Consider the following 18539-nt stretch of genomic DNA (forward strand, 5'->3'; position numbering starts at 1 on the left):
ATCTCTCCCAGGGAAATGAGGTCTGGACAGGATGCCTAAGGCACCAAAGGCTCTTCTGCAAGCCTGGAGGGGTGTCAGTAGATACTTCTGCCTTCCACATGCCTACCCGCCTCCTCATCCCATCCCTCAACCCTTGAAGGAGAAAAGAAAATACTGACCCGAGGTTCCAGTGATGGCACTGCTGTTGCTCTGGGGCCTCTCTAGGTCAATCAGCAGCTCATCGGAGTCATTCTCACTCACGGTGGCTCTCTCCTGCTCCTTCCCACTAAGGTCCAGGGCAACAGTGGACCCCCGAATAACCTCTTTCGAGACATAGCAGCACGCCAGACCCACCTCCTGCTCCAAGGCCGTGCGAGTTAAATAACTTGAATCAATTAACCGGAGGTCACAGTACTTCAAAGACCTGCACAAAAGTAGTGATGTTTTGGTGAGTCCATCGGGCTTTGCGTGCAGTGTAGGTGTATGCCTGAATAGCTGGATGCATCACAGCAGTTAAAATCATGGGTTTCAGTGCCACGTAATCCTTGAATTAAACCTCAGCTCTGTCACCTCCTAGCTATTATGACCTCACACTAGTCACTTCATTTTCTCCAAGTCATAAATAGAATTACAGTGCCTGGCTCATGGCTCATACAGTTATTGTAAAGAATGAATGGCATGACATATGTAAGGCATTTACGGACAGCAATGCCTGAAACAAAATAAGCATTCGATTAATGCTATTGTTGTTGCCTCCCAATCTCCAGGCCCTAGATCCTTGAGGGGGCTGAGAACAGCAGATTAAGGAACTTCATCTAAAAAAAAAAAGAAATCCTGGTTTCAGGCAGATGCTATTTCTCTCTGGCTGCTCTGCTATAATATAGACACGCTTCTCAGCTCTGGCTAGGCTCCATCCCCCAAATTGCTGGTGATTTCTGGAAAGTCAAAGAAGGAATCACAAAAGGCTATATTTCTTATGTATCTGGAAAAAAACCCCAATTCTTTTCCTGTTTGCCAAACGAATGAGATGGTTACGCATCAGCTGAGTTTTAACTCTCAGCTCAGCAGGGTGACTAATGAAAAAGGAGAACTAATTATGCACACTGTACCTGGGAAAAGTTTCTCCAAGGGGGTCTCTGCCAGTTAGTATCACAATACAAGGCAGACCTTCTAAATCCTGGTAAGTCCGAGGGATCCACTCTTCTGGTTCATTTCCTCTCCAGGTCTGTGGAAAGGGACCCGCATAATAAAATTAAAATCTTATATAAGTCTCCACCTTTTGAAAGATTTCTAGGTCCATGTTTTATATACATTTGGGCTTCCAAATGACTTCCGGTCAGTGTATATGTGCATGTGTGTGTATTTTAGTTGCTATGAAAAAGCACACACAAGCACTCTAGAAGCCTTTAGTTTTATCTCAGTAGGGTAAAACAGGAGATCTTGGTACAGATATCATGCATTAGCCACTCAGGCCAAAGAAACACACGGTGTGAAATATCCTACTGGTGATGCAAACTTTAAGGAAATCCTGGTTAAACAACCCGACTCAAGGCTCTTAAATATGTTCTTCATGTAATGGACAGACCCTTAGGACTAACTGAAAAAGACAGTTTCCGTTTGAATGACTAGTGAAAGAATCTCAACAAAACTCCATGAAAACAGACCTTTTCACCAAGAAAATAAGGTTAGTCACACTTGATGGTTATTTTCCCCCTCTCTTCCTTCATCGACCTTCAAAATAACTAACAAGTAATAATAGGCTTAGGTCCCCAAACAAGGCTAAAAATATAACCAAATTTGCAGTTGGCTCATGATTTCACAAAGGATCTATTGAGCATCAACTTCTCAAACATATTAACACATCTATCTCTGATAAGCAGACATAAATCTTGAAAACCTGAATATATCGATGCAATGGAAAACTCTCGCTAACTTGAAAGATGTTCAAAAGTGGAAAGATCTTATAGATTTTTCTATTTTAGAGCAGGAAAAATAGACCGTCCCTCCGCCACAAAAAACCAAAAGTGAAATCTTACCATTTGCAATGACATCGATGGACCTATAGGATATTATGCTAAGTGAAATAAGTCAGACAAAGACAAATACCATATGATTTCACTTATATGTGGAATCTAAAGAACAAAATAAATGAACAAAATGAAAACAAGATTCACAGATACAGAGAACAAACTGGTGACTGCCAGATGGGAGGGGTTAGGGGGTGGGTAAAAAAGGTGAAGAGATTAAGAAGTATAAATTGGTAGTTACAAAATAGTCACAGGGATGTAAAGTACAGCAGAGGGAATATAGTCAATAATATTGCAATAACCATGTACAGTGCCAAGTGGGTACTAGACTAATCAGGGGGATCGCTTCGTAAATTATATAAATGTTTAAGCACTATGCTGTACACCTGAAACTAATATAAAAGAATACTGAATGCCAACTCGAATTGAAAAATAAAAATTAAAAAAATAGGTCATCTCTGAAGTAGACAAGGTGGTTTCTTTTTTTTTTTTTTTATAACGTTTATAGCATCTAACTATGCTTTATATCAGCTTTCTAGCAAAAGGCATTATAAGACATGAACTGATATTTCTGATAATGCTTTAGGGAACAAGAACTAAGAAGTGAGGTGTTAAATAACGCCTGCATTTTTATTTAAAAAAAACTGGTACTTCCTTTGCTAAACAGAACATGGGATAAAAAGAAATCTAATAGGCAAGAAATAATATAATAGGGTTTGATTAATAATTTGATGTCTACAAACATGAGTCTTTAGAAATAGATATATCCAAATTACTCAAATTGTATATAATTTATAAACTGGAAGAACCATAGCCCTGTTGCCCAATCTTTTATCACTTTTTCATACCAAGGGAAAATCAATGGATCTATATAACCGTTCACAACTTAGAAAATCGATCAGAAAGTTTTTAAATATTAGGCTCTATAAAATTCAGTTTTCCATACATTTTCATGTCAAAGGGAACCATAACATTACCTGATTTAAAGCAAATTATGGAAGTAGGGATCATTTTACTTAGAGTCTTCATGTTGGACTCACGATAACCCTGACACTGGTGTTCTCCCTGAATACATTTCATCGCCCAGAAACCATCCATAGTCTGTGATTCCACCAAGAAAAATGAGGTGGGTTTACAATGATGGGATAACACATTATGTTTTACTAAAAAGATTTATTTTCAAAAGATCATTGAACAAATCTCACTTTTACTCTTGACCAGAGCTAGCTAAACCATTATAAGATGCTTCTCTGTCACATAGCTACTTCTGATGAATGATGGCTACAGTTCTTAGACGGACTGACCATGCCCCCATGATGATGTCACTGCAGAGACATTCAAGACAACAGGAAAGACTGGGTGAGCACCAATTCAGGGAAAACATGGGGCTCAAGGCCAAGGAAATCTAATGGAAGCTTCATAGGCCTTCTGGAAGGGCTGATTTATTTAGGTTTAAATCTTGTATTCTTCAAAGTGCTTGTCATCACTTTTAGGTTAACCACAACACATAACAGGGTAATTAGAGGGAAGCACAAAAATAAGACCACCTAATAGATGGAGAGGCACTGGATTCTATCCAAAACTAGAGATAAAAGGCACAGACATGTCATCCCAATAACAGTAGAGGTAGGTAACTCAGAAATAAACAGATGGGGCAGAGGCTACCTGGCAAGTGGCTGTCTTGCTTAGAATATGAACATTTCAATGGATTTCATATTTTCACTTCCACACAGAGTTTTAATAGGTGAGATTAATGTGATCCAGCGGTTTTGAAAATATGGAAATCTCTTTTGTGTGGTTAGCGCTTGACAGCTATTCATACAGATTGAGCTGTAACGGCTTTGAGAAGTAATTACTTGAGACCCCTCTGTGTATGCAGCTCTCAGAACAGCAGGACGATCACCCTCCAAAAGCCCTGCAGGTGATTCTGATGTGCTGGCCACTGGGTTCAGAGCCTCAGGTCTGGAGTGTGGTTTTTAAACTACAGCCCATAGGGGCAAACTATTAGGACCCCTCGATTTATACTGACTTAGTAACTGGCACTTTTAAAGAGTCTGAACAAATGACCTAAGACTATAAGTAGCTACATTTGATCAGTGTCAGTGGCAACCCAGAGAAGACACTGCAGCTGTATATCCTTTTACACCATCTTCCTGCAACAGGTGTGGGAGACTTCACAGAGCAGCACTGATGACTTGCCTTTCAGATCATCATTAGTGTTATTCAAATAGTCTCAAGACTCATGTCTCAATGAACTACACCATTAAGAAGAATTTCAGGACTCTTATTTGTTAGTCATCCTAGCAATTCCGCTGTAATGTGGTCCACGACTATAATTTAAAATGGTGAGCATCATATTTATATGTGAAATATAAACGGTAGAGCTTCCACTAAACATAGGAATTTCTATTTTTAGATTTATTTGTTTTTGTTGCTTATCAAGCTAATCCATGATATTTTGTATTTTGGATTATTCAGCTTAGTTTGGCTAAAAGAATAAAAAGGTTTACATTTGCAAAATGCTTTATGAACACTAAATAATAATCCCAAAATTAGATCCCTTAGAGATCAAACAGTCCAACTCTCTCATTTTGCAGATGAGAAACTGCAGCCCAGGGTGAAAATGCACATCCCCCAAGACTATGTGATTCTTTTCATAAAATTTGTGCCAAACTAGATTTTTCTTAACATGATTTAGTTTTTAGTATTTAGTGTGTAGGGTATAGATACCATGTTGGTCTAACTCAGACATACAGCACCTAGCTCTGTGCTGTACTTATACGAATGCAAGTATTTTATTAAATGCTTTTTAATGGCTAGGACACACTGAATTGTAAAAGTATCAAGAAAAACCTGAGCAGGGCATAAAGTAGAGAGTTAGGTTAGTTGATTTATGAATTCTCCTCTTCTCCGCATGCCTAACAGGAGGAGTTTAGGAAAAACAGTCAGCTCCTGGCCATGCAGAGGGGCAGCGGGCTTGCTCATGCACTAAGTCCCTGTGCAGGATGCTTCGAAAGCCTCAGTCCAGCCCAAGCTGTGGGGCTGAGGGTCAAAGCAAGTTCAGAGAAACAACACACTGTCGAAGAATCCACATGCAAGAGGGCAGGGGAGAGTTCTACATGAGTCCTGAAGATAAACCAAAATACTTTACCGACTCTAGACATGAGCTGCCAGGCTGGATGGACAGAAAAGAATTAGTGAATTGACGGTGCTTAAAGATCCCACAGAGGTCTGAGAGAAAAACTTACCTTTTTTTTTTTTTTCTCAGAAAACAGATGACCATGGCTAGATGCATCTTGAACAAGATCAATAAACACGGGATCAAACTGGGACATCTAATTTTTGCACCTGCGGTTGGAGAGTGTGGAAGACCAACTGCATGCACATGCTAAAAAGGGAAGCTTGACAGACTCTTCGTAAACTGGTTCCAATTAGGAAAATGAACATGTTCCTTAGTTTAGCCTTAACGTTGTCATGAAGATCAGACTGATACATGTGCAAAACCCTATTAAACTCAGGCCTCTGAGCCACCTATATGGAATTCCTAGAAAACAGAAATGGTATTTTGAAGCAGAAATGTCTGTCCACTGCTAACCTTTAATCGCGCCACAAAGTGAGTTGCAACGCTGACTTCGGAGGCAGGGGTCCCAAGGATGATCTCAAAGCGGTACTGCAGCCCCAGTTTGTCGCGCACCTCTTGTAGCCGCTCCTTGGCTAACATCGCCAGCTGCACAGAGGGCACCCTGATAACGAGCATGTGTCCCCTTCCACTTTTGGTTTTTCCTGGGGAGCTGATGAGGTCATCCATGATGCTGAGTGTTTCTGGTGTGCTGTGGTCTCGGAGGGATGCCATGGTGGTGAGAGCCATCAGAGCCTCCGAGTACTGCTGGATGAGGAGGTAGCAGCGGACGACCATGCTGTGCAGCCTGGGGTACCTTCAACAGAACACAGGGAGCTGGCAGGTGGGCTGCGGGAACAGCTGGGACAGTAAGGTCTGCGTGGGAAGAACACAGACCAAGCACTGTGGGAAGAGATTAGTGATCAGCGGTGGGCTTGAGCTCTGGAATGACCTTGGAGCCCATATCACTAGAAGGAAAAGTTGAGCTACAACACCTTTGAGTGAGAACCTGTTAGGACAGGCAAGCAAGTTAAAGAAGCTTAGGGATGGTTGGTCTAGTGACTCCAGCTTCTCTGATTGTGGTCTGTGGACCAGCAGCATCATCCAACAGCTGCACCTTTGTCAAAGATGCCAAATCTCTCACCACAGATGTACCGAATCAGTCAGAATCCTCATGGGCTGGATGCATCCCAAACAAGATTAGTAAACATGGGATCAATTTGGGACATCTCATTTTTGCGCCTGCAGTTGGAAAACGTGGAAGACCAGATCCCCAGGTGATCTGTATGCACAGTAAGCTTTGAGAAGCACAGGTCTAGTCAGGTTAATTATCATAATGAATCATCCCTGGATTCTAATTTATTGCTGGTGGCATTGGGTTAGAATAGTGGTGTTGGTGGTGTTGTCTGCTTATTTTTCTGTTACTTAAGATTACAGTAAAGGAAACTGAGATTTTAATATCATGTCTTTAGAGTATCAGACATAAAAAGTAATTATTATTACTAATTTGAAATTAACCCCACAGGAGTAACTCTATCTTTCCATAAAATGTGCCTTGGTACCGCAGAAAACTTGGAGCTCACTGGAGAAATAGCACCCTCTAGTGGTGTGGCCTCCTATCACCAGAGCCCAGCTCAGTAAAGAGAGCCTGGCAAGGAGCTGGGATGTCCTGGCTTCGTTCAAACGCCTGCTTGTACGTCACTACCCCCGCCCCCTGCCTGGACCGCCAGGTAAGAGGATCACTTTGTTCAAATTGTTAATTTCCACAATTACAGGACAGGCAAAAAATAAATCTCTCATTTATGTGCTATTCCTCAGAAAGGCAGGACTGTTGATAAAATGAGTATAAACGGGCAAAGAGGATCCCCTTGCAGTAATGAAGAGGTGCTGGTCAAGAAAGTACGTGCTCGCAAAACAAGAATGAGTCTTGGAGCTTTTTTTCTGGTTGCCAGTTGGTAGCACATATACAGCCACCTAGCAGTTTGGTAGGCCAATTAGGAATTTCACCTTTGTTCCACTTTATAATTCTATTTAAAGTAAAACAAGTGGTTCACTGGCCTTGCACAGAAAAGCCCAGGGTCAAATACCAACTAGGTTCGTCAAATGAATGGTGTGCTTTTGAAATACTTTAGAGTTGGAAAGGATCAGAGATGCCCTGGGTTCTGACCATTCCACCTTCTCAGAGAAGGAGAATGAGTTAAGAGGCTGAGAGAAATTCACTTACTTGCCCAAGATCATCCAACTGGTCAGAGACAGAGCTGGGTCTAGATTTCACTCAGGTCTCTGACAAACTCTTCTTATATTGCAAGGATTTAGTAGATTGGGGGAAGCGAAGGAATCTTTCAGTTTAATTAGTCCTGGGCCACTCCCTTCAAACATTCAAAATATATATATATCATAGCTATCATTAGCCTAGGGTAACTGAGTTGGAGGAAATACGCACAGATGATCCATGTTTAAAGCTTAATGTTTTTGCTAGGCCATGTAGAAAAGCCAAAGTTACAACAAATGGTAACTTCGATAAATAAGCATTTAGATTTTACACTCTGAAAGTGAATAGTCTTCCCAATCTGTTGTTTGCATTAAACTGTAATTGTAGTTTTGTATTACCAAAATTGTAATAGAAGTTGATGGGATCATCTGTTAAAATACCAGTTGTGAAGCTGAGTGATGTTACTGGAAGATACATTCTAAACTGGCAAATAGAATGGGTGGGTAGGAAATGCTTAAAGGGGAGACTCATGGGCTGGTTTTTGTAATCTTGGATCACGGGTGCTGTGAAAGGATTGATGTCACAGTGTTAGTTAAATCTTCTCAAATCCATTAGCTGGAAAATATAAAATTCTACTCCAAGCCTGCTCCTTTTCCTGATGTACTATTATAACTTGCCAGATAGGATGCAGCCACCTGTTCTCATTTTTATTTCTTTTTTTCTTAGTAAAATTAAAGGTTGTTACATGATGGCTTGTGATTAATTGGAGCCAGTTTTAAGAACTAGAACTACTAAGACTTAGAATGTACCTCATCAAATAGAGCCCACATATCCACATCACTGGATGATCAGACAATATTGAGGCAGGGACCTCTATTAAGTTAGGCAAATTTTAATGCTTCTGCTTACTCTTAGAGTCTATGATTTCAACATCAGAGAGTTAAAAAATAGGAAAACCCTTTCCTCTTCCAGAGTTTGACCTGGAACTGGGGGATAAAAAGAAGGCAGAGGAGAGAGGAGAGTCATGATTCTTAACTGCTAAGACCAAGGACTGGAGAAAGGGCACTAGGAACTGAAGTCACTTAAATGATTTGATTGTTCCTTAATTTTCACCAGTCTATGCCCCAAATCTGTCATAGTAAAGCTTAGTTTTTACCAGGCCATCTAAGGGTACTTATTTGTGGACAGAGGGGCAAAAAGGGGAAAATATAAAAATAGGGGTGAACGGGAGGGGAGGCCAGACTTCAGAAAAATGGTCTTTAAAAGGCAAATCCCTGCCTGTGTAATCTCCAGGTGGTAGCAATGAAGCATGTTTGGGAGATGATTCAGGGCATGGAAGGTGGTTCTAAGTCCTACTTTTAGTCACTAGTTTCCTTTGTTGGTGTTAGATGATCATAGAAAACCCGTATGAGTAAAAGGTCATCTTAGGAAAGGCTATTTTTATTCTGCCTTCACATTTCAACTGCACAGCCCAGGCTCCAGCAAACTCCCCGTGACACTGACACAAAAGACTTTTGGCTATTTTAGATATGCAAGTACAGCTAAAGAAAAGGTCGAAGGTTTTTATTTACCTCTCCAAGAGTGTGTTCACCATTTTTTCAAAAGTTTCATCACATCTCAGAAGTGGGCTTGTGATCCCCCACTGTAGAGACTTACTGTACTCATTCAAGCCGAAGTACAGCTTCTCCTCGCAGCTCATGTCCTCCTGATTCAAAATACAGAGCACAACCCAGTAAGGACAGGGTACATTGTGTCTTGTTTTCTAGGGGTGAAACCCCACTGTAATAGGTTATTTCCTGAAGGTTAAAACAATTGTGAATAAACATGTGGGACTACAGCAAACTAAAAAGCTTCTGCACAGCAAAGGAAACCGTTAACAAAGTGAAAAGGCAACCTATGGAATGGAAAAAAATATTTGCAAACACTATTATCTGGTAAGAAATTAATATCTAAAATATTTAAAGAACTCACGCAACTCAATAGCAAAAATCCCAAATAATTCAATTAAAAATGGGCAGAGGAATTGAAATTTTTCTAAAGAAGATATATAGATGGCCAACAGATACACAAAAAGATGTTCAACATCACTAATCAGGGAAATGCAAATCAAAACCACAATGAGCTATCACTTCATACTTGTTATAATGTCTATTATCAAAAAGACAAGAGATAAGTGTTGGCATGGGTGTGGAGAAAAGGGAACCCTTGTGCATTTTTGGTGGGAATGTAAATGCAGCCACTATGGAAACTAGTACGGAGATACCTCAAGATATTAAAAATGTAACTACTATATGATCCAGCAATTCCGCTTCTGGATATATATTCAAAAGAAAAGAAAACAGGATATTGAAGAGTTATCTGAATTTCCATCTTCACTGCAGCATTATTCACAATAGCTGAGATATGGAAATAACCTAAGTGTCCATCAATGGATGAATGGATAAAGATGTGAGATACATACTACACACACACACACACACACACACACGTATGTATGTACGTATGTATGTGTTTCATTATACAACCTGATGCCAACTCTATAATCATCTCTGAGGCATAACTTTCTTTTCAGTTCAAATAAACTTAACATGTTATAAGTGGAATGTTGACATGCTTTCTTAAGGCAGATAACTATAGAGATGGTTTGTTTTCTCTTTCTTTTGTTCAGACATTTTCAGAGGAATAGCATTGAATAGACTGGTACGGTCACAAGGTCAGATTTTTCCCCTCTTGAAGCTGCTCTCTCTATTCTGATACATATACTATCTACAAGTCTCTGGAGATTGACAAACTAAAAAATTCCTCTATCATAGAAAACTTTTCTGACATAATTTAATGATGATCATTCATAAAAGCTTATCCTTTTACAAACAAAATTTATTTTAAAAGTGAAATATATATATTTTTCCATCTTCTTAAACACAATGCACAGTATTTAATCTTTCCCCCTCTTGATGACTCAGTCATTACTATGAAAAAAAACAAATAAGTATTTTGGGATGTGACATAAAGATTCTCTCAGAGGATCCTGAGATGTCTGACAACATGCTTGTCCTTAAACCAAGTAGCCCCACTATATTCAATAAGCTTTTTGAGTTCATGTATCTGGTGGTTTTTAAAATATAGTTTTCTTTCCTCTTTTGTATATTACTTTTTCAGTCATTTCTTCTTCCTGTCATGTTGTCTGTGCATTTTAGTTTCACTTTTATTTATTTGTTATGTGTTGACATTGTTCTTTAAACACTTCCCAACTCATTTCACAAAGATAATACAGAAACTTAAAATGTATACAATAAATATAAATTAGGTGATCAGAGGAAGAAAAAGCAAGGGCAAGAGAAATAAGATTGAGCCAGGAATAAAGTTAGTTCTCTCAAAAATGGATACAGAAGTTTCCGTATGTTTTGTTGGAAGTGAGCTACAAATTGGTTTCTGAGCTTTTTAGTAACTCATCCAAAGGGATGACCAATTGAGTGATCTATAAGGTCCATAAGATAAAAATAAAGCACTATTTAATTGGTAGCTTTTAATTCTTTGAGATCCCCAAACTAGGAATCCTGCTCGTTGGAACAGGGTCTTATTTGAAAGTAAATATGCTTTATTTATGTTCTTAGAAATACAAACCAGAATATGTTCTTATAAATCCTGGAGACTTAGAGCTTATGGAGTGACATCTATTGTTTGTTCGCTTGTTTCCCTCTGAATTTTTCTCTGTGTTTTGCACAGTTGTGTCAAATAAGTAATTTAGGATGAAAAAGGTCATCCATTGAGTGTCCCTTCTTATTAGGAATGGACACAGAGTTAGTGTAAAAGCTTTATTTCATATGAACTTGATCTTCACATTCCTTCTCATCCTCAGTCTTGTTTCTTTGGGAAAATATAAAATCCTACTCCAAGCCTGCTCCAACAGGGGTTTTAAGGACCAGAGCTACTAAAACTAAGAACTGGAAATGAATAGTTTCACCAATTGTTATGTTTATATTAAATTGTAACTACAGTTTGTAAGCATTACAAAAGCTGCCACAGAAGTTAAAAGGACCATACTTTAAAGTGAGTCATAAAACTCTGCATGATATGCTAAGAAAACATACAATCACATGAGGCAAAGTAAGTCAGATGGAAAAAGTCGAGAACCATATTATTTCACTCACATATGGTACATAAAACTGAAAGTAACAAAAGAACAAACAAGACAAGCAAACAAACAAAAAACTGAGACACAGGCAACAGTATGGTGGTTACCAGAGGGAAAGTGCGTGGTGGGTAGAAGACAGTAAAGGGGATCAAATATATGGTGATGGAAGGAGACTTGACTTTGGGCGGTGAATACACAATGCAAAATACAGATGGTGTATTATGAAATTGTACACTTGAAACCCATATAATTTCATTAACCAATGCCACCTCAATAAACTTAATAAAATTTAAAAAATGTAAAAATAAAGAAACGTACACTCCCAAGTGTCACAAATCATAAATCATATGATTCATTGAATCCTTATGTCTTTGGGGAAAATGTTTCTTAAAAAATCTCCCACCTCGCAAAGTGCTGTCCACGCAGTGACCCCATGCTGCAGCTTTCTCTGTCCTTTCACTGCTGTCTCTGCTTTTCCTCCAACCAAACCCTCTGCTGTATGGACACTGTTCCCTGGAAGATCACTAAAGACTTTCGAGGCCAATCCAGCGGCCTTTATGTGTCAGTCCTTGACCTCTGCCCTCTTTGTAGTTTTCTTCATTATTTTCTTCTATGATTTTATCTATACAAGCTGCTTCAGTGATTACCGTTTTCGAAAAAATATTCCCTATCCTCATTGTAAAGCCCAATCCAAACTCCAACTTTGTATTTGCCATGTGCACTCACTTCAGTTTCACCTCATTTAAAATCCATCTTGTCTGCCCTCCACGATCAGTTTTCCTCCTGACATCTTTCCAACTGACAGCATCACCTCAAAGATATTTCTGACTCTTGCCTCTTCCCCCAAAAACAAATCCTAGAAAAGTTACCAATTCTTCCATCCTTTTTTATTATCAGGATTACTATTCTGATTCAAGTATTCGTTAATTTGAACCCAAATTATCGGAAAAGCCAAATGACTGTGATCTCTCCATTTCTAATCATGCTGACTTAGCCTCTATTGTTAATGAACTGCCTTACGATGCAGCCTCTGAGTATTTCCTAAAACTGAACACATTTATACCCTATGACCCAGCAATTTCACTCCCAGGTATATACTCAATAGAAATGCATACAAGTGTCTACTAAAAGGCATGTACTAGCATGTTTATAGCAGCATTATTTGAAATAAATAAATAGGATAAATAAATGAGTTGTGGTGGAGCCATCCAGTGCAATCTATATATACACTGGGTGAATATTTCTTCATCTATTTCTTCATCTCGGTGCTGGTCCCCCGGGTGCGTTCAGTTTGCAAAAATTCACTGAGCTGTACATTTACATTGTTAATATAAAAAGTAATTATGTATATTCTGATATTTCTAATAATATTATGCCTTTGATAAAAAATTGCTAATGCCCGTGTAATAAGTGTAAACTTTGCCAGCCTGGCACTCAAAGTCTCCATATATCTATTTCCAGGTTTCTTTTCATTCCAGACAGTATTCTCTGAAAAATGCTCATGTTTCCTCCTCCTTGTGGCTCTGCTGCTAAGGAGCGGCTGCTCCACCATGTGTGCTCCATCCTTCCTCTGCTCCAAGGCCCGTCATCAGTGTCCTCTCCTCCATGTGGCCTTTCCTGGTGCTTTCAAATGCATAGGACTTCTTCCTCCTTTCAACCCCCAGAGCATTTTGGTGTTTTGAAATTGTTTCTGTTACTCTGTTTCTGTTTTATAAGGTTTTTTTTTTTTTTTTGACAAATAAAGATTGTACATATTTAAGGTATACAACTTGATGTTTCTTTTTTAAATTGAGATATAATTGACATATTATATTAGTTTCAGGTATACAACATAATGATTCAATATTTATGTACTGTGAAATGATCACCACAATAAGTCTAGCTAACATCCATCACCACACAGAGATACAGTATTTTTCTTTGTCTGATATAAGACATTTACATTTCTGGCATCTTTTACTTAAACATGTATATTTAAAAATATCCAGTATGTTCAATATTTTAAAAGAATGATCCATTGCTTAATGGTTAATCTTTATTTATTTATTTTTTTATGAAACTCATTTCTTTTCTTTGAGAGTATATTTAGCATACAGTTTATAGGTGATAGAAAATATTTTTCAGGTATTAGGTATTGGAGCCAAAAAGTATAAAGCACTGGATATGTACAATGTTGTAATGACAATTCTCAACACATTAAATGCTATTATTGAGTAACGTCACAATACCATTATCCTCTGTTTCAACTAGAAATCTGTGAGAAATGATTAAAAGGAAAAATCCAGTTTCTGGGGAACCATGAGAGTAATTAACAGTGATACAGATCAGTAAGACTAAGATATGACAGAGAAGCCATCTAAGAAGAAAATAAAATTTCCAGGTCTCAGATTGAAATTAATCAGTTAAAGGCACAAAGATAATTTAGGATAATGATGATAATGTCAGATAACAACACATTTTGAGGGAGCAAACTATATAGAATGGATAATTTTGTATCTGCATGATAACCTAAACAACCACCTAATCAAATTTATATAGGACACTATTGTCTAGTTTTTAGTCTTATGATAACTGTAATTATCTGGAACTTTTAGAAGATAAAGCGTTATGTCAGATTTTTGAATTCTTGTGCTCTACTTTGCCATATTTTATTACAAGATTCTCCCTGGAGAACTAAGAACATGACTGTGTACCAGAGACTCACCATACTGTCCAGGTGTATCCAGTGAACCTCATTGCTGGAGCTGATTCGGGACTGCTGGGTCTGTAGAGTATACGGGAAGGAGCTAACCTGGAGCACCAGGAGGTTGAAAGCTTCCAGAACTTCTCTGCAATTAATGACTCTATCAGCCAATCCATGACTAGGTTCACCATGTGACAAAGAGCTCGAAATGACACTGTAAAGATATTGAAGTCATATTAAAGCCTCTTGATTTAATTGATTAGACTTAGAAGCAGGCATAAAAATGGATGCAATGTTTGAGCTCTTAGCTTTCCAGTTCTTTTTAATTGGGAGCAGGAATAGAAGCAAACATTTGATTTGGAAAAGCCCAAATTACAAAATTTCGTACACCTTTCAGACAGATTTCAGGAATTTTTTTTTTCCTTTTTTCAGTTTGCACCTGATAGATATATGTCAAAGTATAAACTCAATTATCTAAGCCAAGGATATCTAAATCCTCAGTTGAGATGGATCATTTTAATTTGAAAGCTCACCTGAGTGAAGGGGCTTCTCCATCAAAACACAATGTTTACCACCTGTGCATTGATATGTAACCCCTGCCTCCCAGACAGGCCCCAAAACTGCAGGGATCCCCGCTGTGTTAATTGCACCCTCCTTCCTTTCTTGAGGCTGCTAGACTGTGGGGAGGACTCCTCCTACCCACCTTCCCATGACCAACATTGTCATAGCTCTGAATCATTTTCAGGTGTGTTCAATTTGGATGTAGCACGTTGCCATGCAGCCTTCAAACAAAATTAAATACAGAGAGATGCAACACGTAATCCCCAGAGCTATTACCTCAAACTTTCAAAGACTAGGTGTACAAGGTCAGTGAGCTATTTCTGCACATAGGACACAAACAGTAACTGAACAGGATGTAGGCAAAATTTCTTTCCTCTTTCCTTCTTCCTTCCCTCCTTCCTTTTCTTTCATTCTTTTCTTTCTCCCTCTCTCCCACCTTCCCTCTTCTCTCTTTCTCTTTCTCTCTTTCCATCTTTCGTTTCTTTTCTCTTGCTCTTACCCATGCTCTCTCTACTAAATCTAACAAGTTATGAAAGACTTTACTTTTACCTACATATGGCTCTAGATTTGAGACTGTGGAGTACCAAACACATTCTGGCTTCTGAACAAGCACTTTTGCAATTCTGACCTTTCTACCACAGACCAAAACACTTCCAGATTCCTAACCTCAAGAAGTCCTGAAGAAAAAAAATAAATCTATAAATGCTTGATAACATGTAGTATCTGAGGACTATTCATGCCCGCCTTGGAAAACAATTTGCCTTATTAACCCGTAGTAGCAAAGACACCTCCACCAGATCACTCCTATAATTTGAGATGGGAGCAAAACTGGCTCCACTGTGCCACACTTACCCTTCTTTCCTTAATAAGACCACTAAGAGATATCCTCTTGTTTAAACTGGTAAATTGTGAAGGTTTCAGATCTGCTCTCAGATCATTAAAATGGCATCTCTAATGTGGTTACAGGTAAGAGGAAGAGTAAGGCAAAGAAAAAGAGAAAAAGCAGGAGAGGAAGGAAAAGAAAAGAAGGAAAAAAGAAAAATGGAAGAGAACTGGGGAGGACGGACGGTGGTAGAACGGAAAGCACATGGCCATCTGGGAGCTCATTAGCCTCCACCTCCTTGTTGCTACCTTTGCTCTGAAGCAGCTAAGTTCCACAGGGCTCTCAAGACAGTATTTTTAACAGGAATTTGTAAATTCACTCACAGTTGTTAAAATCAACATTAAAGTGGTAAGAAAAGGTGAAAGAGCAAGGAAAGGGAAAGATAATAAGTCATCAATAAGAAGATGCCAAATGCTAGGGTTCCTGGGTTTTCAAATCATCACCTTTTAAATAATTTATTACATAACCACTGCTACTGTAGAAGAAATATTGTATTTGCTCACTCTGAAGCAATCACCTCGTTAGTTCCACATGGCAGTTGTCATGAACTAGCACAAACAGTGTGTACGGGTTCTGTTTCACTCTTCTCATGAAAACTTCAAACTTGGTTTGAATCTCATTGTCTAGACGAACAACATATTTCTCTGCTCTCTGATAAGCTGTTCCATTTTCCTCCAGACCCAAGTCTACAAGGACACCTACCAAAAAGAAAAAAGAGTTTATATTTTTACATACATATATAAATGACATAAAATAAGTTAAGTTCATCACACAACTGATAAACTGGGTACTAATCATATAGAGAAGTTTACAGAGCAGATATTTTAGATACTTTTGTTTTTTACATGTTCCCTACCACAATTTGAGGAGGAAATATAAGATTGCTTTTTCTTTAGAACACTCCACCCCACCTTCCACAAATGACAACAAGGAATGATCGGGTACCTTAAGTGGCAGCAGTTGAATGTATGAGTCTTCTAATTAAATTCTATTTATATATGAGGTGCTGCTACTAACAGCTATTACAAACCACTCAGAAAAGTGAAAATCTGGGCTACAGGTCTTGGCCAAGTTAATACAATCATGTAAGCATTCCATATCCCAAATTTACAATAAAACATAGATAAGAAAAAGGAAAACAAAATGTGATGTCTAAAGAGAAAACAACTACATTATGATCTTTTTTAGTTAGTATTTTATTCATTTTTAAACAGTGACATTCTGAACAATATCCATAGTATGGGAAGTCCTCAATGAATGCTGAATTATGTACCAAATTAATAAAATGAACTAAATTATATAAGATTAATATAGTCTCACAATGTTAGAAATTGTGAAACTTTAGTACTACATTATTAATTGTGTCTATAATAAAAGTACTTCTAAATATAAAACATGGTTCTAAGCATATGAAACTGCTGTTGGGATAATTAATTAAAACATCAAATCCTCCTTTAAAATGAAGAGACAAAATGATAATTATGTAAGGTATGTGTTAAATATATCACAAAATATATGTGTATCAAATCATCACATTATACACCTTAAACTTATACAATGTTACTTGTCAATTATATCTCAATAAAGCTGGGAGAAAAAACAAAGTAAATAAGAGCACAGAACCAATCTTCAGCCTCCCAAGGCACTTAGCTTCACAGGGGGAGGGGTAAGCCCTCCAAGACGAAAGCCTTCTGAAGCCCACGGCCCTACCAACAGAAGAAACCAAAAGATTGATTTGGGGATTAGATATGGTCTTTGAGGACCAGCCTGGATTTCAAGGGCTGACGGATATCTATTTAGAAGCCAGTACCAGTCACACCTACCAGCCCCAACTGTGTGAAAAAAAAAAAAGAAAATAAATTAAAAAAATAAAACATTATTTAAAAATAATGCATAAATAAAACAGACTTGAATGAATTATGGTGACTTAGTTTTATTTATCTAGCTTTAATGTAAAACTGGCTCAATTAACAACCATGTGCAATTAACATCTAGATGCTATAATACAAATAGTTCTAAATGGTATTTTTAAAAAGGAAAATGTTTTACCATACAAAAAATTCATTATATAAGCAAGGTGAACAGTAGCTAATTTTGCTTTCATACATTTTTCATTAGGAGACTTTTCTCAGATTGTTTTCATTTTCCACTGAAATATGGTCAGTATTTCCAAAAACAATCAATCATACATTTAATTTGGCATGTATTCTGATTTTTTTGAAATTGGGTTTCTTATAAAACTCATTCGACATTCAATATTAATTTATTGAGCATCTACTATGCATCAGGTACCATTTCAGGTATTGGGTAAGGCCTGGGAATACAGAGGAGAGCATGACAAAGACTTTAAATCTCACGGAGTTTATGATGGAAGAGATGGATAATTCTGACAGGTGTCACAACGGGAGGCAATGTACTATGGGGTAGAGGAGGTGAGCAGAGGCATAGAGAGAGGACCTACTTAATCTCTGGAGATTTCTGTGTCTTTATCTGTAAAATGGGGAGAGTAGAACCAGTTGAAAATTAATCTGTATTTCCTAAGTTTATCCTTAGGAAATAAGCAGTGTGAGTTAGGGGCATCCTAATATGTAAAGACCATAAGTAATTCATAAACAGGAAAATTATCTTGTGGAAAATTAAGAATTGCCTACATTTCAAAATAAGTGAAATCAAGACCTTTGAGAGGTCAGTTTCATTCATGATCTAACGGAAAGACAAAAGGTCGTTCTCTTAGATATAACATGGTATATTAGTCTATAACTATAAAGCCAGCTGGCTCTGTAGTGCTCAATTTGGGGTGGGAACAGGCACATCAGAAGTAATTGAATGTTTTATTTCTATCTGGGCATTTTTAGTAGATGATCTTAACTTTTAAAATTTGTTTTAGACTTGCTTTTATTTTTAAGTTTTGTTTCTTTCTTGGTTATTAAAGTGATAGATA

General features: G+C 37.9%; 2 protein-coding genes across 10 annotated transcripts in view; one reads left to right on the forward strand and one right to left on the reverse strand.

The window, feature by feature from the left end:
* The window catches only part of ESCO1 (establishment of sister chromatid cohesion N-acetyltransferase 1), an 82420-nt gene extending 76831 nt beyond the window's left edge, over window positions 1-5589 (forward strand). The window contains exon 13 of the mRNA XM_025038619.1: window positions 5275-5589. Coding sequence (XP_024894387.1) covers window positions 5275-5285 — 11 coding nt within the window. The 3' untranslated portion in view covers window positions 5286-5589. The remainder of the gene's footprint in view (window positions 1-5274) is intronic.
* Window positions 1-18539, reverse strand: part of GREB1L (GREB1 like retinoic acid receptor coactivator) — a 223999-nt gene that overhangs the window by 18629 nt on the left and 186831 nt on the right. For all 9 annotated transcript variants that reach the window (XM_025038617.1, XM_025038613.1, XM_025038616.1 and 6 more), the window contains 6 exons: window positions 16116-16296; window positions 14176-14368; window positions 8908-9041; window positions 5602-5941; window positions 1089-1204; window positions 159-403 (listed from right to left, as the gene is read on the reverse strand). In XM_025038617.1, coding sequence (XP_024894385.1) covers window positions 159-403; window positions 1089-1204; window positions 5602-5941; window positions 8908-9041; window positions 14176-14368; window positions 16116-16296 — 1209 coding nt within the window. The remainder of the gene's footprint in view (window positions 1-158; window positions 404-1088; window positions 1205-5601; window positions 5942-8907; window positions 9042-14175; window positions 14369-16115; window positions 16297-18539) is intronic.

This window comes from Pteropus alecto, unplaced genomic scaffold (assembly GCF_000325575.1).
Source record: "Pteropus alecto unplaced genomic scaffold, ASM32557v1 scaffold146, whole genome shotgun sequence".
Taxonomy (NCBI): domain Eukaryota; kingdom Metazoa; phylum Chordata; class Mammalia; order Chiroptera; family Pteropodidae; genus Pteropus; species Pteropus alecto.